The 26,679-nt window shown below is 41.9% G+C and overlaps 1 protein-coding gene across 1 annotated transcript in view; it reads right to left on the reverse strand.

The window, feature by feature from the left end:
• The window catches only part of FLT3 (fms related receptor tyrosine kinase 3), an 85,438-nt gene that overhangs the window by 34,352 nt on the left and 24,407 nt on the right, over positions 1-26,679 (reverse strand). Inside the window, exons 3-10 of the mRNA XM_066621250.1 lie at positions 16,895-17,016; positions 13,821-14,026; positions 12,614-12,729; positions 10,130-10,241; positions 9,415-9,575; positions 6,568-6,704; positions 6,328-6,475; positions 1,999-2,164 (exon numbers count right to left, since the gene is read on the reverse strand). Coding sequence (XP_066477347.1) covers positions 1,999-2,164; positions 6,328-6,475; positions 6,568-6,704; positions 9,415-9,575; positions 10,130-10,241; positions 12,614-12,729; positions 13,821-14,026; positions 16,895-17,016 — 1,168 coding nt within the window. The remainder of the gene's footprint in view (positions 1-1,998; positions 2,165-6,327; positions 6,476-6,567; positions 6,705-9,414; positions 9,576-10,129; positions 10,242-12,613; positions 12,730-13,820; positions 14,027-16,894; positions 17,017-26,679) is intronic.

Raw genomic sequence — 26,679 nt, forward strand, 5'->3', positions numbered from 1 at the left:
AAATCCTATCCAATTTTCCAGTGCTGGTGCAGCCGCGCCATCGAGGCACATGCTGCATCCTGTAGTAGGGGAGCAGGCATGGAGGCCTCCTCCAGGTAGGGGAACATTTGTTCCCCTTTTCACAGGGCTGCATTGTGGCTGCACTGACACTGGAAAGTTGGATAGGATTGGGCTCACAGACGGGACAAACTATTGAATCTCATCCAAATGGTTACATACGTTCACAAAGGTACTAAAGACATCTGATTCTGTGTGGTGAAAATCCCTGATTTTCTCCTTTCTCTGCTTCTTTTTCACCTCTTTTGAACCCTACTATTATCTCAGGAGCATCTTCAATGCTTCGTATCCCCCAAAGGGGCTGCTGCGGCACCCAGATGCAGTAGCCATTTTTTCTTTGTTGTTTTTCTTGATGACCTTCTCTTTCTTCCCAACTGACTGATAAACAAAAAACCTGACTTTAAGTCAGCTCATTGGAAGGTGAAGCCCACCTGCTTTCCAGGAGCAGGAAATTCAAGTGGCTAAAGTAATACCCGGAATCTAGTGCCACAGGTGAAACTTGTACAAAGTCCATAGGTTAAAAAAGATAGGGTCACACACTGTCCTTTGTGCATTTGTACAAGGCCACTGCAAGGTGCAACCGATGTTTCACATGGTTGGATGGCCCATCTTGTTAAGAAGGGGTGCAAGGACAAATTGGAACCATATGAGTAAGTAGGGTTGGGAAAGTACCCAGAAATGTTGCATCAGATTTTGTTTTATTTGCACTTGTATTTTAACATACTAGCCTGCCACCTTCCATCATTTCTTCCCTACTTAACAATGTCTTTTTTTTTATTTTATTCCTACAGTACCCCCTCCCCCCAACATCTTGTTTTGGTATCTGTTCCAATCTTGCAATGAATGCATTTTTACTGTTTTAGGTGCCTGGTCTCTGTTCACTCAGGATGTTACTACATCTCCCTGACTGCCCTTTACCCACTATTATTTGATTTTAAGGTGTGGGGGCATCCTGGATTTGGGGGATCCTTGTTAACTAGAGACTGAGGGTTTCCCAAGGCGGACTCCTATCTGGTTTCTCAAGGTTGGGTAGTGGCAGCAAGAACAATCTTTTCCCAGTTGATTCCCAGTTTGCCCAGCTAAAATGGTGAAATGAGAAGCAGGTAGGTGGGCGTCAGTCACTAACTGCAAGGCACTGCACCTGTCTTGCCCACTGTCTACCCTTACAATATACAATATGCACATTTCAGAAAAAAAAACTGAATGATGCACTGGAACAGTTCTTTAAATAAACAAAATGCTTTCGGTGTACAAAAACCCAGAAGGCAGAACGAGGCATTGTGTACTTTCAGGGTCTGATGCACACAGCCCAACCAGCTTCCTCCTTACACTTAAAGAAGCAAAGGGGCAAAGCAGTCAACATTTCTTTCACTATACCTATATTTGCAAAGTCATCAGAGCAGAAATGCTTACTACCCATCATATAGCAATGGAATGGAATCCTGGTAGATAACGAGGCATGACCTGTATTGGATCATCTATGGCAGGTAATCCATATAGCAGCAGTTCACATGAACTCAACTGTAATGTAGGTGGGTTAATAAGCATACATCAACATAGTTCCTTGGAGTTAAGGCAACTTCAGGTGATAGATGTAGAAGGGAAAACAACTAAAATAAATTGGATAAGTGTAACACCACATTAGAAACCCTGATATGTGGGTAAAATATCAGGCCTACAACTTGATCCTCAACAATTCATTTAGAAAACAGTTGCATTGAAAGCAATGGAATTTGAATTTCAGCTATATGTCTGCAGTTAAGCTTCATACATAGGTACAGTATCGAAAAGATTCTGCAAGTCATAAGGGTAGTGAAAGTTCACAAGGTGGGAGGGTAAGGGGAAGACCATACCACAAAGTTGCTGCCTCTTAGTAGCAGTAAAGGGGTGTCAGGGACCTTGTCTATCCCAACAGAAACAAATCCAAAGAAAGTTAATTACCTGTAGACATCAATGTACTTTTGCTCACAAGGAAATGTCCTTTGGGAAAATATCCAAATACATCTAATTGGTGGATATGCTTCGAGTGTAATTTCCAGGCAAGTTTTTTCCTCTATATCAACTTCAAAATCATATGTTGAACTGATGATATTGATAAAATCTTTATCTGTTAAAAGATATATCAAAGTATTTTTCACGAAGGTTTGTAATTTATTTAAAATCATGCTGTTTGCCACTTTGAATGCCCTTTGAGGAGATAAAGCAGGGTAGATACTTAGTAAATAATTAAATAATATTTAAAGAATATAGATTTACACACAGCATGACTTTCTCATTATAGTACAAGTAAATTACTACTAAAAGGATGCCATGCATCTCTTGCTGTAGCTTAGTGGAAGAGCATCTTAATTAATTTTTTTTTTTTGAAAATTTTTCATTTATTTATTACAGAAACAGAGCAAGGAAATGGGTTGGACTTAGGGATGGGCCTACACAGGTAACACATCAGGGTAACGGATTTGGATTACATCATGCATTCTTAGAAAAAAAAAAGTAACGTCTAAAAAAAAAGAAATTATCAATACAAATATTACCCCCATTTATCATTAAAATATTTACTAATTTGTCTAGACAGTTAATATTATCTAAAATTATCTACAGTCATAAAAGGGCTTCCAATATCTTTTTATTCTGTTTATATCTCTCTCTTTCATTCTTTCTGTTAAAACATCAATTTCTGCTACTTCATAAATCTTAATCTATTAATTTTCCTCTAATTGGAGCAACTATAGATTTCCACATTTGTGCATATAATATTCTTGCCACTGTGATAATATGTACAATAAGGTGTTTCTTGTGTTGTTCTTTAATTTCTAATGTCACATTTAGAATTTCCGGTTTGAATGGTACTGCACTGTTTAATATCTCTTGTAACATTTTATGTATCATTTTCCAATATTTCTTTGCCTTTTCACATGTCTACCACATATTGTAAAAATTCCTCTCAATCTCTTTACATTTCCAACACTTGTTTGATGAGCCTGAATTCATTTTTGCTATTTTGTCTGGAGTCAAATGCCATCTATAAAACATTTTATATAAATTCTCTTTAAAAGATACCGCTTTAGTTATCTTAATATTTGTATTCCAAATTTGTTTCCAATCCTCAATCGGTATATTATATTCGAAGTTTTTTGCCCACAGCACCATTGAGTCTTTAACTATCTCATCCTCCATTCTCATCTCAAGGAGAAAATTGTATGTTTTTAAAATATATTTTCCCTCATCAATCAAAAATATTTTATCAAAACTTATATCTTCTTCATAGAGACCTATTTTATAGTCTTATCATATTCTTGTTCTTATGTTGGCAACTTTCAGTCTCGAAAGACTATGGTATCGCGCTCTGAAAGGTGGTTCTGGAACAGTGTCTAGTGTGGCTGAAAAGGCCAATTCGGGAGTGACAATCCCTTCCACACTGGGAACAAGTGCAGTCTGTCCCTGGTCTGTCTCCCTGGCTATGGGCCTTCCTTCTTTGCCTCTTAGCCTCAGTCTGTTGGCAAAGTGTCTCTTCAAACTGGGAAAGGCCATGCTGCACAGCCTGCCTCCAAGCGGGCCGCTCAGAGGCCAGGGTTTCCCACTTGTTGAGGTCCATCCCTAAGGCCTTCAGATCCCTCTTGCAGATGTCCTTGTATCGCAGCTGTGGTCTACCTGTAGGGCTCTTTCCTTGCACGAGTTCTCCATAGAGGAGATCCTTTGGGATCTGGCCATCATCCATTCTCACGACATGACTGAGCCAACGCAGGCATCTCTGTTTCAGCAGTGCATACATGCTAGGGATTCCAGCACGTTCCAGGACTGTGTTGTTTGGAACTTTGTCCTGCCAGGTGATGCCGAGAATGCGTCGGAGGCAGCGCATGTGGAAAGCATTCAGTTTCCTCTCCTGTTGTGAGCGAAGAGTCCATGACTCACTGCAGTACAGAACGCAAGCTCTGTAGACCTGGATCTTGGTATGTTCCTTCAGCTTCTTGTTGGACCAGACTCTCTTTGTGAGTCTGGAAAACGTGGTAGCTGCTTTACCAATGCATTTGTTTAGCTCGGTATCGAGAGAAAGAGTGTCGGAGATTGTTGAGCCAAGGTACACAAAGTCATGGACAACCTCCAGTTCGTGTGCAGAGATTGTAATGCAGGGAGGTGAGTCTACATCCTGAACCATGACCTGTGTTTTCTTCAGGCTGATCGTCATCCAGATTTATTCCTTTGTCTTCTAACTCCTTTGTACTTAGGAGTTCTCGTTTAATATTTAGCAGCTCGCTGTCTGATCTATTTTGGTCTTTTTTGATCCAATTTGAATTGGTTGCAATTTCAAGTGGTTTTATCCATCTGGGTAGTTTAGAATACATTTTATATCTGTTCCCATATCAAGTTTAATTATCTTCTTAAGAAAAAGCATCTTCTTTGCATGCCGATGATCCCAGTTTCAATCTCTAGGTAAGGTAAAGAAAAATTTCTTTCTGGAATCTTAGAAAGAGGCTGTCTGTAAGTGTCAATTGAATGCTGAATGCTGGACCAGCAGTCTGAGTAGAAGGCAGCTTTCTTTGGACCTCTCTAGATGAAGCTAGAATATGGAACAGTTCTGACAGACCACACCAAGGGTATAGCTAGTCCAGCATCCTGTTTCCCACAGTGGCCTGCTATATGCTTCCAGGAAGCCCACAACAAAGCATGGAGATAAATACTGACCCTTACCCTTAGCAGCTGCCGGCATTCAGAATGCAAACATTCTTCTTTCCTATCATGACCAATAGCTATCAATAGACCTCCATTAATTTGTCTAATTCCCCTTTGAAGACCATCTAAGAGCCCAATCCTATTGGGCTGCTCCACTGGCCAAACAAGTATCCTGCCAAAACTGACTGCCTTACAGCAGTTGTAAAAGGCACAAACATTGTAGGCTGTGTAGGCAAAAATCACCATTGTTTTGGTAAATACAGTATTAAATGCTACACTTTAACATTAAATTAGCACCCTGTGCTTGTTATACAGGAGTAACACAGCTCCTTCTTGGAGGGCCTGACAACGACCATACAAGCCAATGAAGACATTCATATCTAAGCTAACCAGTGCCTGACTTGCACATATCCTGGCATTATCCATCCTTTCCATTTGAAACATTTCATCATGGGAAAAGCAGTGAAACAGCTAACTTGTGTGTTTTCTCACAAAGCCAATGGAATGGTGTGCGCTGCACTGCCCAACCACAGCTGCCAAATGGCAATAGTGTGTGTGGAAGGGGAGAGAACTATATACATGTCCAGTAGGTGCTACTGAGCAGAGAAAATAAGCAGTACACATATCACCACATATGCCATGACAGCAACTGTACTAAACCATGAAACAGCTGTAACAATCCCACAACCTCATAATTCTTTCTCTCATAACTTCCATGTACCCAAAGGCTTGTGACTCTCACAAAATCCTTCTTTTATTTTCTGTAGAAAATTCATCTTCCAAGTCAACAAATTTTGTCCCTGACTATTCCTTTCTTTGTAGTTCATTTGTCCCTCAGTTTAGAGTTCAGGAGTTAAAAGCCAGAATGTAGAAGAACCTCCATTTTCCTAAGCCTGGCCCAAAATGTTTTGATTGTCCAAATTCACTGTAGTTTCCCCCATATAGCACTCAATTATCCAAATCTTACATCATATACTATAGCCATGTAATCTTACTTGGCAGGCTCTTTTATCAACCACTGAAGTGTGCTAAAAGAAACGCTGGCATACTATGTACATAACAACCTGTATAAAACAAGGGGAAGAAAGAAGCGGGACAAGAAGGTTCCAAAGATCTGAACAGCATGTGTTTCGTATTGGAACTGAACACAGTGAATCAGGCCCTAGTTTAGAAAATATAGTAATTTCTTGTGTTTTTTTCTTTGGTTATTGAATATGTTCAATCAATATTCATGGCTACAATATTAGACTTTTTCTTTACAAAATCTTTGACCAGATATACAATTCTTTCTTTTGTTCCATTTGTTTATTTTTGTGCGATTGATTTATTTTATAATAACTAATTTTAACTATACACCTATCTCAAGAGTCCCCCCCCCCCATATGAGATAGAGAAGGAGGGGGAAAGCAAATTATCCCCTAACTTTGGTTGGGAGAACAGAAAAGCTATGTTTGCTCTGGATTGTAGATTATTTGGGGAAAAATTAAACCAACCATATAATTCTGTTCTGGCTTCTTCCAGTTTCAACTTCCTTCAAAGGGAAACAAGCACAAATATTTTCAACCAGAATGGCAACTATCAAGTACACATACGACTTACCTAAAACTTTAACTGAAACTTCTCTACTTCCAGATATGTCTGATGAACAGATATAATTTCCTCCATTATGTTTTCCCACGGTTGAAGCAAATGCGTATCGATTCTTGATCCAATATGTGGCAGAGTGTGTTCCTCCGATTGACATGCTCTAATTTTTAAATAAAAATAAAGCTTAGTCTTTAATATAATCAGTCCAGGCTATTAGTAATGGCTCATAAGGAAATTGACTTGTCTTATTACCTTATTTAACTTTTCATTTTCAAAATACCACTTAAGTCCAAACTGAGAAGTGCTGTAAACAGCTCTGCATCTTAAGAACAGTGGATCTCCAGGTCTAAGAAAGAATACTGGCTTTCTTTCTTGTGATCCATTTAGGTCTGCAATATGAAAATACAGTATATCCAATATAAAATAAACAAAAAACACACATACCCTGAAGTTTGGGATCAAAGTAATAATAATTATCTTTATCATTATTTATTAATTTAATCACCATCAATGTTTATGGTGCACTACAAAGTTCTATAAACAAAAAACAAACAGAAATATTAAACAAACATTTAAAAGGATTTTGCTTGGAATGAATATTGCAACAGAATTTAAACAACTATCACCAGAAATTTAAACTTATTTTCACACAGAAGGCAAAGACTTAAGAAAATGCAGTAGAATTCTTTGAACTATTAACACTATTAACTATTATACACCTGTTTAACTGAAAAATTTGCCTTTTCACCTCCACATATAAGGTCTGAAAGCAAAGATGTTTTAGGGAGTCAACTATGTATCATTCTGAACCAGGATTTTGAGATCTGAAAGAAGACAGATAATAGCACCGTCCCATGCATGTTTACTCAGAAACCATTGTGTTCATTGGAGCTTACTCTCAAGGAAGTGTGTCTGGAATCATACCCTTCATTGCGTTAGTGTTTAGTGAGATCTGCAGCTCACTTAAATTTGTGTACTTGCATTTGACTATACCTTGGGAGGTATTTCTGTTTCAGTGCCCATCTTTCCCGCTTTTGCATGCTGGTCGGCAGTCTCAGCCTGACCTAGGTATGCAAAGTGGGAGCTGTGGACTGCCTCCTCCTCCAGCTTATTGGGCAGGGACAGATGTGAGACAGCTGGGGTGGGGCTGGCTGCCTGGAAACAAGCAACAGCATTGACTTCTTTGGGATGCAGAGGAAAGTGCGACAAGAAGAGGCTTGTGCCAGTTGGTAGGTTGAAACCTACTTTTATTAAAGCTACCTCTTTGGCAAGCACTGCTCTAAGTGTACAGGTCTTGCTCAAACAAGGCATTCACAGTAAGTCTAATAAGTAATATGGTGTGCTTCAAAGGGCAGCGCTGGCAGGATAGGGAGGAAGATGCAGGAAATTTTGAACATTTTCAATCTGGGTAACTGAAACTACGGAAACCAAGTCTGCAGATACAGGGGGAGGGGCTACTGAATTTATTTTTATGGACCATCAGAGCTGTCATTAGGGTTTGCATCACCTGGTACAATAGTTCATGGTACAAGAGTTCATGGCATCACCTCCATGATGGACCACCTCCTGTACCAGACCATATAGAATTACAATATCATATGCAAAGCCTTAATGCAGTGGCACTACTAGGGCTGACCCATTAACTTACTTAGGGTGCAATCCTAACCAACACTTCAGCACTGGCATAGCTGTGCGAATGGGGCATGTACTGCATCCTGCAGTTGGGGGACAGGCATGGAGGCCTCCTCATGGCAATGCGATGTTTGTTCCCTTACCTCGGAGTTGCATTGCCCTTACCTCAGTGCTAGAAAGTTGGTTAGAAGAGTGCCCTTGCTTTATTTATTTATTTATTTAAATATATAACAGTACAGGTCCCCCAACAAATCAGCAACCAACAAAAAGACCAGTGGCCAACCTGATGACACTCACACAACTGAATAAGAGTTCTAGTATTTTAGCTCTGATACATGGAATAACAGCTGACTCATACTAACACCTTATTGGTTCCTTGCTGTGTCATAATAATACCTCATTGGTTCTCAGAACAATCAGTCTCATTGGTCAGTTTTTAGTTAAAGAAATCTGCTTGTGAGGATTGCCCCATGAAGGGGGTCTCTGGGGGGTCACTCGGTGGGGTACCGAGGAGCAGCTGGATGACCTCTTGGGTACCCGCCTTCCTGGGGAAGCCTCAGACCCAACCAGGGGGAGGGGGTTCATGACACCCTTGTCCTCCTCTCTGCAGACAGGACCTGAGATCCTTGGTCCTCAGGCAGGTTTTCCAGTCCAGCCTCCTGCCTTCCCTCTCCAGAACTGTCATCACTAGCTTCCCTGCTTTTATCCTCCCCAGCCACACCCTCGGCTCCTCCCCTCCCTCCCTCCTTCCCCAGGTTTAAAGGGGCCCTAGCCCTAGCCTGCTTCTCTCCTCTCTGTTAACCAATTGTGATCCTGCCCTGCTCACTGCTCTGGTCAGGTGGGCCCTGGCGAGACTGTCTCTCCCATCCAGCCACCTCGCATCTTGCCTAGTCAGCTGGTGAGGCGGGGGCGGCAGCAGGGGCAGCGGCTCTGTGGCACGGCAGTTCTGTCGCTGGCCAGCTGCCAGGTAAGGCGGGGGTTCAATCCCTGACACCGCTTCTTGTTACATAAGATAGTTGTGTTTTTTATGGATATTTGGCTATAACTTTTGATAGAATACAGATATTTCAATGTGGTTTTTCTTGCATTCTGTATTAAATGACACATCAAATGATATACAGCAAGATGGTATTATTTGAAAATACCAAGATTTTCACAATTTTGACATTAGTGGTGTCACCCGGTGAGTCACCCAGTGTGGTCCACAACCCCTGCACTCCATTAGCGACACCACTGTGGACCAACTCTGTTCAGTCATCTTTGATCTTATCCTGCTCTTGTACAAGCAGAGTAGGATGGAACAAGATGCCATCTCACTGCTCACTTCAGGCAGCAGAATGTCTTGGGCCAGACTTGCCCATAAAAACATACAGGAGACCACCTCATTAAATCAGGTGACACAGTGAGCACGAATGAAGGAGCTACAAATTCCAAGTCAAATCTGTATAAATGTATTGGTACCATTACCTATTGTGTAGAGTTCAGTACATGCTTTGCCCAACACATTAGTTGCACAGCACTTCACATGTGGACCAAAAAGCAACTTTTCAGTTGTCAAGTTAAGTTTTGCCTTCTGTGTTTCGTACAGGGCATCCTTTTCTTCACTTTCTTCGGGATCTCTTTTGCAACTATAAAACAGAATTTGTAAACCAAATCTAAACATACTGTATAAGTCAGACTATTCCATAATGTTACCAGTTCTGAACAAACAACTGACATACACAGATGGCAAAACAAGGAAGGTGTGCAACTAGAGCTATGGTCCTGCAACCAATCAATGAGAACTAGGTGGAGATGTGTGGCAGACTTTCAGAGGGACCTCCTGTTGGCCTATCACTCCCTGCCACTCATTCATTGCATATCAGGGTATTAAGGGTGGTGTAATTTTCATTCTTTTTCAAAAACAGTGTTTACTGTAAACACCTCAGTGTCTGTAACAGTAAATGTGTTTGCTGCTTAAAATTCAAGGGAATTTCACTGTATATGATTCCCATGCAACCTCAGTGGATGTGGGTGTAATTCTGCAGAAATGAGACATCTTCCTTTCACAAAGCACGTTAATGCTCAAATTTGAAGTCTGTATGCCATCTTCTCTCAGTAGGAAGATGCTCCAGAGTACGTATGACATGCCAAAAAAACACACACCACCAAACCCAGATAGATAGCAAGAGAAGCAGCATACCTTTCATCAGGTTCACAGGACCACTTAAGAACTGGTTTGGGGTATCCTTCTGATATGCAGGTTACAGTTGGTGAATGTACATTCTTTATAAAGTATGGTTTTCTGGGGCTTCCTGAGGGGGAAAAAATGCATGCATTGCTCATTATTATACATTTATTTATGCGGGCTTTGTACTTTGATATTTATGAAACATTAGCAACCACCTTCCCATATATAAAACTTTTACTCCTGCTATGTACTGGGATATGAAAGCTATCATAGCTGCTCTTGCAAAATAGCCATGAAGGCAATTTAAGATCTCAGTGTTACAATCAATGAAGCATGTACACTGATGGTCGATGGCAGCACCCCTACACATTGAATCCAAGCAATGGTATTTGGGTTTAACTTTTCCTCTCTGTACCATTTTCAGACTTTGGTTAACTCCCTCCCCAGCTGCTATTAGCTCTGCTGTGGAAAATTATAATTCAGCTATGCTATGTTTTACCCAAAGGGGGAAATAGCAGCATCAAAGGAGTAATTTAAATCAAGAAGACAGAGTGGGTTGAAACACTCACACCCTCTGTGCTGCTGCTTTGATCAAAACTGCAGCCCTTTACTACTGCTTTAAAGTTAAAAACAAAAAGAGAAAGTTGTGTAATTGAATTGCGCATCTCCTGTGTCGTGTCTGTTGTGGCCCAAAAAGTACATCTCAACACATTTTTGGTCTCATCGAGCACTCTTCTTCAGAGAGTCTTGGAGGCTTGAGATGTGGTAATGGCCACTTGCTTAGGTGGCTTGGGGGCTTTAAAAGGAGGTTGGACAAAGCCTACCAATGGCTACCAGTCATGATGATGACAATGTGGCACAGCCACCTCTACTGTATGTGCAGCTCAAAACTGCACAGGAGGAGGAAATCCACTTCTTTATCTGTTCACCTCCCTCCTTTTTCCCATGATCTCTTTCAACAAATTAGGAAGTGCAAAATGCACTGGAAGCTTTTCCAGAATACCCTGCACTTTCAATGATATCTAAAGGGACTGAATGAGGAAGGAATGAAGTAAGGAGGTAGGTGCTGCATTGGCACCTTCTGTGAAGGGTTTTTTTTTTTGGGGGGGGGGTGAACATGCAGATGCAGTGGTGGCAGCTACAGATTTTGCAGTCACTTCAAGTGGTGCCAGAGCTCAGGCTGGGCCTTGCTACATGCTGCCCGCAGGTTCAGAGGAAACCGGTTGCTGGGAAGCAACAGTGGAAGCAAACAAAACCATTGTCTTCATTTCCTGTTTGTGGGCTTTCCAGAAGCAGCTGGTTGGCCACTGTGGGAAGCAGAATGCTTAACTCAATGTGCCTCTGGTCTGACGCAGCAGTGCTCTTCTTATGTTCTTATAAAGGCTTCTTCAGGAAAGGGGTTTTATAGTAGCTTTGCATTTATTATACCTTTGAACAATTACCTTTGTAAAGCTACCGAAGAGGAAAACTATGTTGACAAGAACATTTCATACAAAAAAAAAAAACATTTCAGCATATGAAAAGAATGGCTTTCTGAGAGATTGACTCAGTTTGTTTGTTGGCAACCTTCATTCTCAGAAGACCACGGTATCGCACTCTGAATGGTGGTTCTGGAACAGCGTCTAATGCGGCTGAAAAGGCCGATTCGGGAGTGACAATCCCTTTCACACTGGGAGCAAGTGCAGTCTTGCTCCCTGGCTATGGGCCTTCCTTCTTTGCCTCTTTGCCTCAGTATGTTGGCCAAGTGTCTCTTCAAACTAGGAGAAGCTATGCTGCACAGCTGCCTCCAAGTAGGACACTCAGAGACCAAGGTTTCCCATCTGTTGAGGTCCATTCCTAAGGCCTTCAGATCCCTCTTGCAGATATCCTTGTATCGCAGCTGTGGTCTACCTGTAGGGGGCTTTCCCTGCATGAGTTCTCCATAGAGGAGATCCTCTGGGATCTGACCTACTAGAACCATAAAAGTTGATTTTTGTCCCTGCCACAGTCTCAGAAAATTAGGGAAATGATATCATTGTGGAACTGTCTTTTTCATTAAGGGTATACATGCAAGCACTAGATATTCTTAGAGACAATGGGTAAATCCTGCCCAATTAACTCTTTCCCTTGCAATTTCTCAGAAATAGATATATATTAAATAGAAATAGATTAATATTTACATGGCTCATTTGGCCCTTTATACCAAAGGGTGTAGTCTTCAAAATGGAAGGTGTTAACTAGCTCAGCACCAATGCATCAGGCTGATATTTTAAAAACTTCCCTGTTTTTGGAAACACTAACCGACTCAAAGCAGTTCAAAACTTTGTCCAAGGATGATACTTGGAAGGAATGATGTGAGAAAAACAACATATAATAACAGAACTGAAAGAGGACAGTATTCTAATAGAGAAAGGGAAAGCCCCAAGGGGACCAAATTCATAAAGTTTCACAGCTTCAGAGCAACATCCCATTTCAGGTTGTGATCAGACTGACCCTCTTCCTCCATGTCATACTTACTTCTTATCAAAAATGTAAATGTTACCGTGTAGTTATTGGTTTTGGTTTTTATTAACAGCACGTGCTTTCCAGCCTGTGTCTCTCTGATCTTTCGAAACTCCATTGAAACAACATGCCTGTAAGAGAGAAAGCAATGCTTCCATTTTAGAAAGAGCATATGATGTAAAGGGAAGCAGACCAGAAGTATAACCAAAAAAGCCACCAGAATGGTCAGGACTGGATTGTGGTCAGGACTGGATTAACCATTGTATTAGTCATTTGATGGCGCAAAGTCCTAACCATATTGGGTTATCTTCCTTAATGCAATTATCTGTAAGTTTCCCTATGTGCTTTTCTTCACTAGACTCCTTTAAAATCACCTCCAAATGTGGTGGCTGATGCCTCATCACTAGTGGGGAAAGACAGAGCAAGTTTGTAGGCAGATAAGATTATTCTCACTACCGCAGAATATGGCAAGGTGGGCAGAGATATCAAGGCAACATTGCTCTTAGTGTTCATGACCATGTCTTTGAAGTTATCTGTCCCCTTCTTTGTGGCTGCTGGCACATAAAGAGTGTCTTACAGCATGTGGTTCAGTATAGCCCACCCCCATGTTCCTTAATTTTGCCCCATATGCAGTGATGAATGTATTATTTAAATGCAATTATTTCTATTACATGAATTCTTATTTAAAAAATGATCCTTATCTACAGTCAGCCATAAAGACCATCTTATTGGAATTCAGGCATACTGTTATATTTAAAGCTGTATATCAAAGAAGAACATATATGTTTGTGAGAGAGCTGCACCCACAGAAGACATTTTACTCTTCATTCCCACTACTGAAGAGGCAAGGTGCTATTCAGCTTTGAGGGCCCAATTCTATCCAAGTTTCCAGTGCCAATGCAACCTCAGTGCAGCCCTGCGGAAGGGAGCAAATATATTCTTACCTTGAAGAGAACTCTGTGACTGCCCCCAATGCAGGATGCAGTGCACACCCCACTGGCACAACTGCATCAGTGCTGGGAAGTTGGATAGGATTGGGCCCTAAAGTGACTTACCTCTTCATCTGTAGGGGTGGCTAAGCCAAAATCTGAAAGAGCTCTAGTTGCTTGCCGAGTCCTCTACCAGATGTACCTCTACCAGACGTCTTCTACCTTACATACTTTGCCCCGTCAGTGATCATAAGGGTATTTTTTTTAAAAATTCAGTCCAATCCTTTGCTTACCGGTTCTCCAATTTCAAAAAGGATTTACAGTCATCCTGGGTCTCCTTAAAAATCCAAAGACAGGTTATGCTTTCTGAAATATTTGTTATTACTTTTATCTTGGCATTTTCTAGGACGCCAACTTCTACATTTTTTTTGGTTGCATAGGTATCCTCAGTGCTTTGAGAATTCAAATAACATCCAAGGTCGTCAACATCATATCGGCTCTATAAAAAAAGAAACATGCTTTATCTAATTAAACTCTCTCTGTTTTTCACCTTCTTTAGATGTTTGTGGATTCATGAACCTAAAAAACCTCATGGCACCTGTTTATGAAATTTCATTCATAATTTCATTCATAACAAAGCCACTGAATTTCACCCACCAAAGTGCAAAGACATTTCATTCATAATTTCATTCATGAAAAAGCCACTGAATTTCACCCACCAAAGTGCAAAGACATTAAACAATCAGGACACATACTGTTTTAAGAACTACTCCTTGCTGAAAAGCTATTATTATACAACATTCCTTGGAACAGCAAGAATCCTACGACAATCTCTCTGAGATTCCAGGATCTCGGCTAGATCCCAAATTGCAGAGTATAACCAACTCAGCATAGGCCACAATGAAGTGTGATTATAATTACAATAATTGCAGGGATACTATAGTCCTGTCCTTTCTGGAGCTAAGCAGGTTTAGGTCTTAACAGCACTTGGATGACAGATTGTCTGAAAACTCCATAGACAGCATCTTGAGTTCCACCAAGGAAGAAAGATAGGACATAACTACAGTAACTACACCTCTAAGCTGTTATCAAATTATTATTTGTTAGGGTATCACAAATTAGCCCAGAGTACTGGTATTCTCCTGGTCAGTCAGGACCTATAAGTAGCTCATGTCCTAACCCAAGGTCACACTAGCCACCAACATTTTAGAAACAATTTTGTAAAGAAACAGCATGGGAGGGAAACAAGCAAGATGTATTGGGGGTGTTTTAATAAGGCAAAGAGTACCATATTCCTTTAATGTTAATAGTTGGGTAAAAAAGCAATTCAACAGGGGCATGTTCTCACCCTGCCTGACAAGTTTCACCAGTCAAAATCCCCTCTTCTGAACATCTGTTAAGGTCCTAACTATCTGGTCAGCCTAGCTCTTAAAAAATGGAGAAAGGTTATTTGCACAGTAACAAAATATAAAATTACATTCTTATATTGTAGGGTAGGGGTGCCCAAACCCCAGCCCAGGGGCCTTCTGTGGTCCTCAGGGACCTCCAATCTAGCCTGCATGGTGCTCTCAGTTTCTAATTAGCTTCTGGCCCTCCAGAGACTTGCTGGAGCCAGTGCTGGCCTGACGCAATTGCTCTCAGCATGAGGGTGACTAATATGAGCTCTTTCACGAGTTGTGGGAGGAGGGCTCTCTCCACTGCTTGCTGTTTCATGTCTGTGATGCAGCAGCAGGGAAGGAAAGGCTGGCCTTGCTTTGTGCAAGGCCTTTTATAGGCCTTGAGCTATTGCAAGACCTTCATTCATTCATATAAGTTCCATCTCTCATATATTCATTTATGTAAATTTATGTTAATTTATTCAAATTTGAAATATAAACGAATTCTTTTTTTCCCCCTGGCCCCTGACACAGAGAGATGATGTGGCCCTTCTGCCAAAAGGTTTGGACACCCCTGTTGTAGGGTAAGGATGAATCCTGGGTTCTGCAACTGCCTTCAGTTCAGGAACTTGTGCCTCTGAGTCATGTGGGGTAGCAAGTAGTCTGCTGGTATAGAACACTGTGCAGAGCCTGGACCCCTCAGAGATATTTCAGATTCCTTTCCTGGATTTCCAGTTAACACTGGATTATAAAATAAGACCCAAGCAACAAATTAGGCACAGTGAGGTGGTATACGGAGGTGGTAAAACTCAAGCTAGATGGTTCCACTTCAGCTTGCAGATGTTGGGTGATATTTTTGAATGCTTCCTTGTGCATGAAAACAGCAACAACACCCCATTGCATGTAGTCAGTGAATACATTGGAGGAAAGATTTAGCAATCCTCCCCCCCCCCCCCACCAGCACTCACAAGGACAGCATTTGTATACAGCAACAAATGCTGTATTTGGGGACAGATCCTCCCCATGATCAAGGGGAGGGGGACACACAATGGCAGTAGAATTGGATGTTGTTGTTTGTCATTCTCAAAAAATTTAACCAGTTGCCACAATGCTTAGCTCGAAAAGATAAAGATAACAAATTCAGCACTTCCTAAAAGTGAACTGTGGGATAAATAGATTGAAAGCCACAAAAGTATTGGGAACCCATTTGGTGGCTTGAAATTTCAGAAAGCCAAGCAACCAAATGGAACCAGATAAAGAAAAGGCCATGAAAGAAAGAAAAAATTTAGAATATCTTAATTTTTTAATTCTATTTTTAATGAATGAGAATGCTAACATCTTTAAGCAAGCCAAAAAGGTATATGTCACATTCCACCAAGTGACATCACTCGACATTTCATGTTGGAAAAACTGACAGCCCAATCCTATCCACACTTTCCTAGGAGTTAGCCCCATTGACTCTAATGGGACTTACTTCTGAGTAGACATGCATAAGATTGGGCTCTAACTCCTTTATGTAGCAAACAGCTCCAAATAAACTGAGGTTTATTAAAACCATTATGCACTGCTGGCTATGTATTATTCATCCATTTAAAGATTCACAGTGTTCTGTCCCACCTTTGGTGAACGCTTCCAAGGCATCTAATAAATTTTTGAAATTCCATATTTAATATTCAATTAAAGTAACAGAATATTAAAGTTCATAAAAAACCCCAATGGCACAAGTAGCACACAGAGAAACACTAAGAATAAAATGAAATTTATAATCCCTTAAGCTTGGTAAAATGACATTGGCTTTGCCTAGCATCAAAAAGCTGTAAGTAAGTGCTGACTGAGTGTCTCCAAGAAGAAAATTTCATAATCAAGGTGCTACCCCTGAAAAAGCCCTATCTCTGGTTGCCACCTACCTCACCACTGATAGTGGCAGCACCCAGAGCAAGGCCTCTCATCTGAAAGAATGGGCGGGTTCATATGGGAGCATATGCTTTTACCTCATGAGAAGCTGAGGGTTCTGATGATCCTGAAATGCTACTGTTTTGCTTGATTAAAAGGCATGCAATCACTGATGTATTCAGGCTAATCACAGCCGTGGATGTCAACATAAGAATTAGAGCTGCAAAAAAAAAATAAAAAAAAAAAAATAGTGAAACATAGCAAAGTCAGAAAATTGAGGATTATAGAATCACAATGGAATGCCTCTCATTTGGAATCATCAATGGAATGAAATAGCCACAGGTCCATGCTTACTTGCTCTTTCTGCTTTGGATACCACATAATGACCTATGTTAAAAAATTGGCTCCTTATATAATTTTGTGCATAGTCCTGAAATTCTGAATACATTCCTCAAAAATGAGAACTATTGACAAGGAAGCCCACCAGTGCTCAAGATATGCTGATGCTGGCAAGTTAATGAAAGCTCCTAAAAGCAACACTCAAATTTCTCTTCCAAAACTGGCTGTTTTTGCCCTTAACTCTGATTGATCTTTGCTGGAGCGGAAACTAATGAGCTAACAAAAATTGTCTTCAAAAGTGACCCTTAGAATGTCAATCGAGAATACAATATTCTCTGGCGGTGTGACTATTCATCAGCTACTTGAACTACAGAAGCATCATTGATTTTGTAGCAGCAGTCAACATTTTGCAGGATTCCTGGGCAAGTTGTTGTGAACATCAAATGACAGAGGAATACATTATAACTTGCGATTAGCCACTGCGATCAGCCAGGAAAGAAATCATTTTAATATAACCCATCGGTTCTTTTTTGCTTGCTCACCAATCATCTAAAGCAGACATTTTCAACCATTGTGCTATGGCACATTGGTGTGCTATGAATAGTCCCCAAGTGTGCCACGGGAATTTGGGAGAGGGTCACTATCATAAGAACATAAGAACAGCCCCACTGGATCAGGCCATAGGCCCATCTAGTCCAGCTTCCTGTATCTCACAGCGGCCCACCAAATGCCCCAGGGAGCACACCAGATAACAAGAGACCTCATCCTGGTGCCCTCCCTTGCATTGGCATTCTGACATAGCCCATTCTGAGAGTCAATTAGATGTTATTATGACATAGCATGGATCCAATAAAGTGTTAATATGAGTCAGCTCTCATTTCCATGTATCATAATACAATTACCCCTACTAACTGGGTAAAGAGGCACTTTTGCAAGTGGTGCTCCTTTTATATTTTACAGGGGGAGAACAACCGTCCCTCTTAACCCCAGCACAATATAAAGGGAACACTTTTTATTATTTACTTAATTAATTAAATTTGATTTTGTCGTGGAAGGGGGGGCTACAAAGTCTTCTTTGACTCCAGGTAGCAGATACATGCCTTAGCTATGTCACTGGCTGGGGGGGAAGCAGCAGAGCAAGTGGTGGCAAGCTGCTGGGGTGAGGAGGTGGGTTCCCCTCGATTTAAACTTTTTTAAAAGCCGAGGCATGATGTTACTTCTAGTTGTGACATCACTTCCAGGGCATCATTTTGAGCTTGGCACCAGACTACACAATTATTAGCTATGCCACTGGAGGCAGGAACTGCCTTTGCCTGAATCAAACCACAGATCCAGTCAGCCCAGGGTGTTCCACACTGACTGGCGGGCAGCAGCTCTCCAGGTTAACAGGCAGTCCTCCCTGGAGCTGCAACCTTGGATCCTGCTCTTGAGCTGTGGCCACCTCTCCCCAAAGTCTTGCTTGTTTGGATCAGTGAATGTAAAGACCAGCTCCAAACTTGCCCACTATTTTACAGTATATCAAACTAATTAAATGTGCTATGTGGGATCCAGCTGGTTGATTTTTCTGCAGTATTCTGGGTTTTCATTATTTCTCTTTTCACTCTGTGTAAAGTGCTATCCGCATTGCTTGTTGGCATCCTTCAGTCTCGGAAGACTATGGTATCGCGCTCTGAATAGTGGTTCTGGAACAGTGTGTCCTCTCCAGTGCGCGAAGCCTGGGTAAAGTAGATATGGAAGACAGACTGTTTCCCATGCAGCAAATCCCCCCTCTCCACGTCGCTGAAATGGTCCAATGGAAAGGCAGAAGCCAATACGGTTGGTTCCAGCGGCGTTGCAGGAGTTGCCAGAGCATGACTGTATACAGCCATGAACTGCCTCAGGGACTCCAGCTTCGGATTTTGCCTCGTGGTTGACTCCTGAAGCCTTTTCCATAACTGGATGTAGCCACAAGGCAGTAGAGATTTGGGATCAGAATTTTTCTTTTCTCAGATGAGCTGCCTTCCCAGCTAATGAGTCCCATCTACCTGGTGGCTGTTTAGTCGCCTCTTACAACAAGTACAGCCAAACTGAGGGCCTATTCTTATCCCCAGCCCCCAGGGGAAGGGAATATCAGTAGGGTCATTGAGGATATGAACCTCCCATTGGCAGCACTGTGTGCCTTGTCAATTGTCAAAAAACTAATGGTGTGCCTTGACCATTTTAGTGCCTTGCCAGTGTGCTGTGAGATGAAGAATGTGAAAAACCACCGACCTAAAGATTTGATGGCAACTTGCTTTCTGATTTCTGGGCATCCATTTTTTCCTCTAGTTGGGAGCATGAAAATTCACTTTTTTGCCTATATGGATAAATACCTTGAGCAATTCTCTGATTTTACCCCATTCACCCAGCTCTTGTTCAAAGTAGTCTCTGTCTTTTGCTTCTTTTTAAAAATAGCTACAGTCCATTCCTCTTCTTGCACTTTAGCCAGACAAGGGAAAATATCCCTGTCTTATGAAGAACAAGTAAACATTTCCAGAATAATCTCTATGTTGCTTTCATTTCTGTATGATTTGATTCTGTCAATATTAATTTCCCCAGTTTCAGAATATGATGAAAACTAACATTTTATAGGGGTAAACAATCATTTATAGTCATCTCAACAATAGGTTGAAGGAGTTTCAACTGCCCATCGCTTTTGATTCGCTGAACCTCCCTGTCTTGCCTCTCTACCTTGAATAAGTGGAAAAAGGCTGAAAACATTATTGCCCCACCCCCTACATTAATAAGCCTGAAATGTGTCACTTGTGACTGTGGTTGAAAGACAGAAAGCAGAAGACAGGAGAAATTAAATGCACATAGTAGCCAATGAAATTTTATGTTTGCATTTCAGATGTGAGACATGCAAAGAAAAAAGAAAAAAAATCCCACAATTCAAGCATTACTTTATAAAACTAGCCCAGGACTTTCCTGTATATTATGTGCCCAGCCTACAATGGACAAGCATGACATTGTGATCATTGGGAGCTTTCATACTACAAAGCTGTCACAAGCCTCATGCTAATTTTGACCTCTTTGAATTTGGATGTTTTCACAATATGCAAAATGTGTTGTTCAACCCATAATCAAACTCTCTTTGTGTGATTTTGTCTCATAATCTGCTGCAGGCAGGTCGCATAACCTGATATATCATATGAGAGCACCAATTCCTTTTGAAGTGTCTCTTTCACAGTTAAAGGCCACTTATGATAAAAATGGTAAACAGACTCAATTCAAGAGACAATTGCATCTTTGACCAATAACAATCCCTGTGTGAGCAGCAGGAAGGACTAAGAAAATTAAAGACAAATTAAAGATCAATAAGTCACCCACCTGATGGCATCCACCCAAGAGTTGTTAAGGAATTGAAGAATGAAGTCTCTGATCTCTTGACTAAAATATGCAACTTGTCCCTTAAAATGGCCACAGTGCCAGAGGATTGGAGGATAGCAAAAGTCACATCGCTCTTTAAAAAGGGAAGGAGAGGGAACCCGGGAACCTATAGGCCGGTCAGCCTAACATCTATTCCGGGTAAGATGGTGGAATGCCTCATCAAAGGTAGAATCTCAAAACACATAGACAAACAAGCCTTGCTGAGGGAGAATCAGCATGGCTTCTGTAAGGGTAAGTCTTGCCTCACGAACCTTATAGAATTCTTTGAAAGGCATGTGGATGTGGGAGAACCCATGGACATTATATATCTGGACTTTCAGAAGGCATTTGACATGGTTCCTTGCCAAAGGCTGTTGAGAAAACTCCACAATCGGAATTAGAGGGCAGGTCCTCTCATGGATTGGGAACTGGTTGAAGGCCAGGAAACAGGGAGTGGGTGTCAATGGACAATTATCACAATGGAGAGACGTGAAAAGCAGTGTGCCCCAAGGATCTGTCCTGGGACCGGTGCTTTTCAACCTCTTCATAAATGACCTGAAGACAGGGTTGAGCAGTGAGGTGGCAAAGTTTGCAAATGATACCAAGTTTTTCCAGATGGTGAAGACCAAAAGCAATTGTGAGAAGCTCCAGAAGGATCTCTCCAAATTGGCAGAATGGGCAGCAAAATGGTAGATGTGTTTCAATGTAAGTAAGTGTGAGGTCATGCACATTGGGGCAAAAAATTAAAACTTCACATATAGGCTAATGGGTTCTGAGCTGTCTGTGACAGATCAGGAGAAGGATTTTGGGGTGGTGGTGAACAGCTTGATGAAAGTGTCAACCCAATGTGCAGCAGTAGTAAAGAAGGCCAATTCTATACTTGGGATCATTAAAAAAGGTATTGAGAACAAAACGGCTAGTATTATAATGCCATTGTACAAATCGATAGTAAGGCTATAGCTGGAGTATTGTTTCCGGTTCTGGTCACCACATCTCAAAAAGGACATAGTGGAAATGGAAAAGGTGAAAAGGTGCAAAAGAAAGCGACTAAAATGATTACTGGGTTGGGGCACCTTTCTTATGAGGAAAGTCTACAGCATTTGGGCCTCTTCAGCCTAGAAAAGAGGTGCATGAGGGGGGACATGATTGGGACATACAGAATTATGCAGGGGATGGACAGAGTGGATAGAGAGATGCTCTTTAAATTCTCACATAACACCAGAACCAGGGGACATCCACTAAAATTGAGTGTTGGAAGAGTTAGGACAGACAAGAGAAAATATTTCTTTACTAAGCGTGTAGTTGGTCTGTGGAACTCCTTGCCACAGCATGTGGTGATGGCATCTGGCCTGGATGCCTTTAAAAGGGGATTGGACAGGTTTCGGGAGGAAAAATTCATTACGGGTTGCAAGCCATAATGGGTATGTTCAACCTTCTGATTTTAGAAATGGGCTACGTCAGAATGCCAGATGCAAGGGAGGGCACCAAGATGCAGATCTCCTGTTATCTGGTGTGCTCCCTGGGGCATTTGGTGGGCCACTGTGAGATACAGGAAGCTGGACTAGATGGGCCTATGGCCTGATCCAGTGAGGCTCTTCTGATGTTCTTATGTTAAAATGCTTTTTCCTATTGCAACAGACTCAGATGCAGCTTTTCCTATCTCAGTGCTACACGTCCTGCTTCCTTACACAGCCTAAGGAAGGGTCACCAAAAGACTATGTTACAACATTCCTTGCTTCTCTGATAGCTGTGAAAATTATGCTTCAGGCTGCCTCTGGATAACTGTTTGCCAGTGCAGCCTATAGTGATTCATACTTCCTGAAAAATGAGAATAGCGTGCTTCTGCCTTTGTACTCTCTGGGAGAGGGTGTTGTTCCACATTAACCATACCTGTGGGTTTAAAGCCACATCCTAATCCTATGGATAGAAATAAGATATAAGGAACAACAAAAAGGGAAGTCAGAACTGGGAACTAACCACAGGTGAAATGATCTACATTTGGTTTTGATAAATTTTGAACCAGCTTTAACAAAACAGTATGATTACTTGAGCCCCAAATATATTCTCAATAAAAGTTCATTAATGATACCTGGAAAGTTCACCCACCCACCCACCTACCCATTTATCTAGATTTTTTCCCCCCAGAGCTTCTCAGGATGACTGGGCACAGTATAAGAAGTGATACTGAAACCATACAAAATAAATAATGAGTAGATATCAATACTGCAGGCGTTAACTCCGTTGGGTATTGATTATGAAGGAAAATGGAAAGAAAAGTGGCCTACTGAAAGCTGAGATAAAAACGGTTGCTAGAATGTCAAACTTCACACCACCTTTTGTAAATTCTGCTGATTGTTATCTTCAGTACTGTGTGATCATAAGCCTTGCAATTCCATCATTTTTACAAGGCCACAATAATACTGTGGAGTCATGTTTGATGGGCGCTTCACTTTGAGAATCACAAAACATCTATCTTCCCATAGAAGATGAACTAGCCTTTTATGATGTGTCATTTTCCAAATCAGAGAAGCAATCAATGCCACCTTGAAAAGGGGAAGATACCCAGAAGGCTAGGCTAGAACATTTCCCGCAGAGCTAATTTTTGATGTGCAAGGAATTCTTTTTTGTTTTCAATTTGGGAGGTCAATCATGCCATTCCTAATTTATAGTTGGAAGAGGTATAGCCTAAGAACAGTTGTACCACATGAAAGATTGATGTTTGTATAGGCCTTAGCCTCAGACACACCGTATCTTAGAGAGCTGGGCTGGAAGCTCTCTAGGAAGGACAGCAACCTTTTCAAAACCTTTATGCTTTCCTGGATCTTTCCTGGAAAAGGCAGCATGCTTTTGCATTAAAACTTTGGTTTGGGAAATCTTGCTTTACAATGAATGCACCCTGAACACATGCCTCGCCTACTCTGCTCACCCTTTTGTGAAACTCAGACTTTGGCAAGGAAGCTCTGCCTCTCTGTGAAAGTCCAGCTCCTTTTATTCTAATTTATTCATTGTGATTCTCTTTTGCATTTATTTGGGCTTCTTTCAGACCAGGCCACTTTCCACGCTGCTTGTTTTAAAATTGGAACAGCAGCAGCCTATGACAAGTTTTCAAAGGTCTTCTCCATGCTTTTAGGCCCCTGTTGATTATAGTTGCCTCTCAATTCCCCTGATGATCCAGCCACCCTGACACAAATCATTCCGGAAAACACAATGCCCCATGACCTCATGATCTGTGTTACAAATACCATTTTCTTTTATGCCTGTGCTAAGGGGCAGAGCAGACTTCATCATTTTGGGGAAATGACCTTTTTCTGGCAGGGAGCCAGAGTCAGCAGAAGACTTTTACATTTGAGGAGGGCAAACTGGGATGGGAGCATTGCGAATCCTTCTTAGTTGCAGTGCTGCCGGTGGAATCGATCTGTGAAGCTCTTTGCTGGTGCTACCATTCTGTGATTCCATCTAAGGCTGGCTGGGCACAGACAATATTTCAGAGAGCTGAAGAAGGTTCAGAAGAGGGGTCACAGCTTGTGGGCTGTGCATTCTTCTCAATGTCATCTTTGGTAAACAGGTTCTGCAGGGTTTTTCTGAACAGATCTCAAAAAACCTGCAAAACACGTTTGAGCAAAAGCAACAGTAGGACAAAGAAATATGTGTACATCATGGGAAGCAATGCCTTTCTCAAGTCACCTCCAAGTCAACTATCTGTTTACAGCTTTAAATTTATAATTGGTTAAACCCTTGGCTCTCATACTTGCTCAGCCACTGAGGACAGCATCAAACATGAACTTACAAATTTAAAAATTGTACAATGAATACAACGCAAAATTGCAACACAATCCTACGCTGTCCTATACTCCACTCAGAAGTAAGTCCCATTATGGGGCTGAGAAATTTATAGATTTGCTGCCTAAGAAGAAGAAAAATAGAAAAAATGACAAAACTATTCTTATTCCTTCTGCCCTCCTTCCCTTGATGAGGTGGTGCCAAAATGGCAACTGCTGCATCCTAAGGTGGGGGGGGGGGGAGTTGCAGAGGTTTCCTCAAAGTAAGGGAACAATTTTTTTTTTTACCCAGCGGTAAACCTCTGTGCCATGAAGGGTCTACTTAGCTCTGCAACAGTTATTTTGCTGTCGCAAGTCCATGTTGACCTATGCCATAAGATCAGGCCCAGGAAGGCAACACCAGTACTGCTGATCCTGCTCCGCCCCCCAGACCAGATCCGCAACTACCCTCTCTGGGACTGTGTGTGTCAGGATGCTCTGTCTGTCACAGCCATCCCCAAAGAGACTGTGGCTGATGGGAAGGCACATGGGAGGAGAAATGCATGAGCTTCTTCCCCCATCCCTGCAGGGTTGGCCACAACAATTTCACTGGATCACCACAATAAGAAAGACTCGATGTTCTAAAGTTGAAGTACATGAAAAACGAAACTGTAACACTGAGTAAGGAAATGTAGATGAGGTGCTGCTTCTCTCAGCTTCCTTGTTCTACCTACCCTGTCACTATATTTCAAATTCTAGCATGATGCCTCAGTAAGGGCTCAAACGGGGGGGAGGGGGGCTGGGTGCAGGCAGAGAGGTCACTGATGGGCACAGGGTGCTACATGTCCTCATCTACTGCCCGAAGAAGGCTGCTTCTGCTTGTCTCACTGCCTTTGTCTAAGACTTGCTGGTGTCTAGTGAGGAGCCAAATGCTGCTCTCTCATTTCAGTCATTCAAACCCCGCTCCCTTATCTCCCATGCAGTGGCAATGCTTTGCACCCATCCAACAGGTGAGCAATGAGCGTCTCCTCCTGTTCCAATGCTGAATTTCAAAAGGGGAGGGATGAAGCAGAAGAGGAAGTGGTTGGGCTACAGCATCTCCACTTCCTTCTTAGCAGCAGCAGTGTCATCAGCACCATGGCAGCCACATGGTCACTAGCATGCCATGGTAAATCCAGTTGTGTTTGATTGGAAATTCCTTTGAAATCTAGGGGAAGTTCTGTGGCAAGTTCTGCAGTTGAAATAAAATTCCACATAATTTCAAATCTTCCTGTATCTTATAGCAATATAGTTAGAAGAAACAAAATGTGGCAGATCCACTAATTCTATACCTTCAATGTCTAAATTCAACATACTTGGAATACTGAAGTAACTGAATTAGGAAACCAATCCCAGAAGGTGGTGCTGGGGGATGTTTGCTCGGCATCCAGGCCTTTGAGGTGCTGCAAGGTTCGATACCCCCATGCCATTTATCATCTGTATGAAGCTCCTCAGAGAGCTCATCCAGAGATTTAGGGTAGGGAGTCATCAAAATACTGATGATACCCAGCTCTCCTTCTCACCTGATTCTAAGGGGCCAGTTGAGGTCCTTGATCACCTCAAGGTGAACGAGTGGGTGAACAAGTGAGATTAAATCCTGATTAGCCAGAGGTTCTCCTGGTCTAGAAAACCACAAAGCAGTTATTGCACTATCACCCTGCTTTGAATGGGTTTGCTCCCTCTAAAAGAGCAGGTCCACAGCTTAGGGGTTCTCCTGGATGCGCAGCTGCTCCTGGATTCCCAGATGGCAGCTGTGGCAAGGGGAACCTTTGCTCAGCTTTGGCTCACCCATCAGCTGCAAACATACCTGAATCAATCAGACAAGGCCGCAGTGACCCATGCTGTAGTGGCATCTAGATTAGATTACTGCAACACCCTGTATGTGGGTTCAGAAAATGCAACTAGTCCAGAATGCAGCTTCTTGTATGGCTGTTGGGGATTGTTGGTTTAATACAGTCAGTCTGGTGCTTTGGCAGCTACACTGGCTGCTGGCTTGTTTCCGGGCACAATTCAAGGTGCTAGTTTTGACTTTCAAGGCTTTACAGCTCAATACCTGGGTATTTGAGGGACTGCCTTCTTCAATATAATCCAACCTGTCTTCTGAGGTCATCAGAGGGGACCCTTTTAACCATTCTGCCATTGATGGAGTTGAGGGGTTTGGTAGCAAGGAATAGGGACTTCTCAGTGGTGGTGCCTTAACTGTGGCATTCCCTCTCATTGGAGTTAGGAATTGCTCCCCTCTTTGGAGACCTTCTGGTGGGAGCTTTTATTCAGGAGGTCTTTTGATGCTGAAATGATGGATTGGCATTTTAATGTTAATTGAATGTGATTTTAATTTGTTTAGTTGTATGCCATCCACT

Source organism: Tiliqua scincoides, chromosome 3 (genome assembly GCF_035046505.1).
Source record: "Tiliqua scincoides isolate rTilSci1 chromosome 3, rTilSci1.hap2, whole genome shotgun sequence".
Classification (NCBI taxonomy): domain Eukaryota; kingdom Metazoa; phylum Chordata; class Lepidosauria; order Squamata; family Scincidae; genus Tiliqua; species Tiliqua scincoides.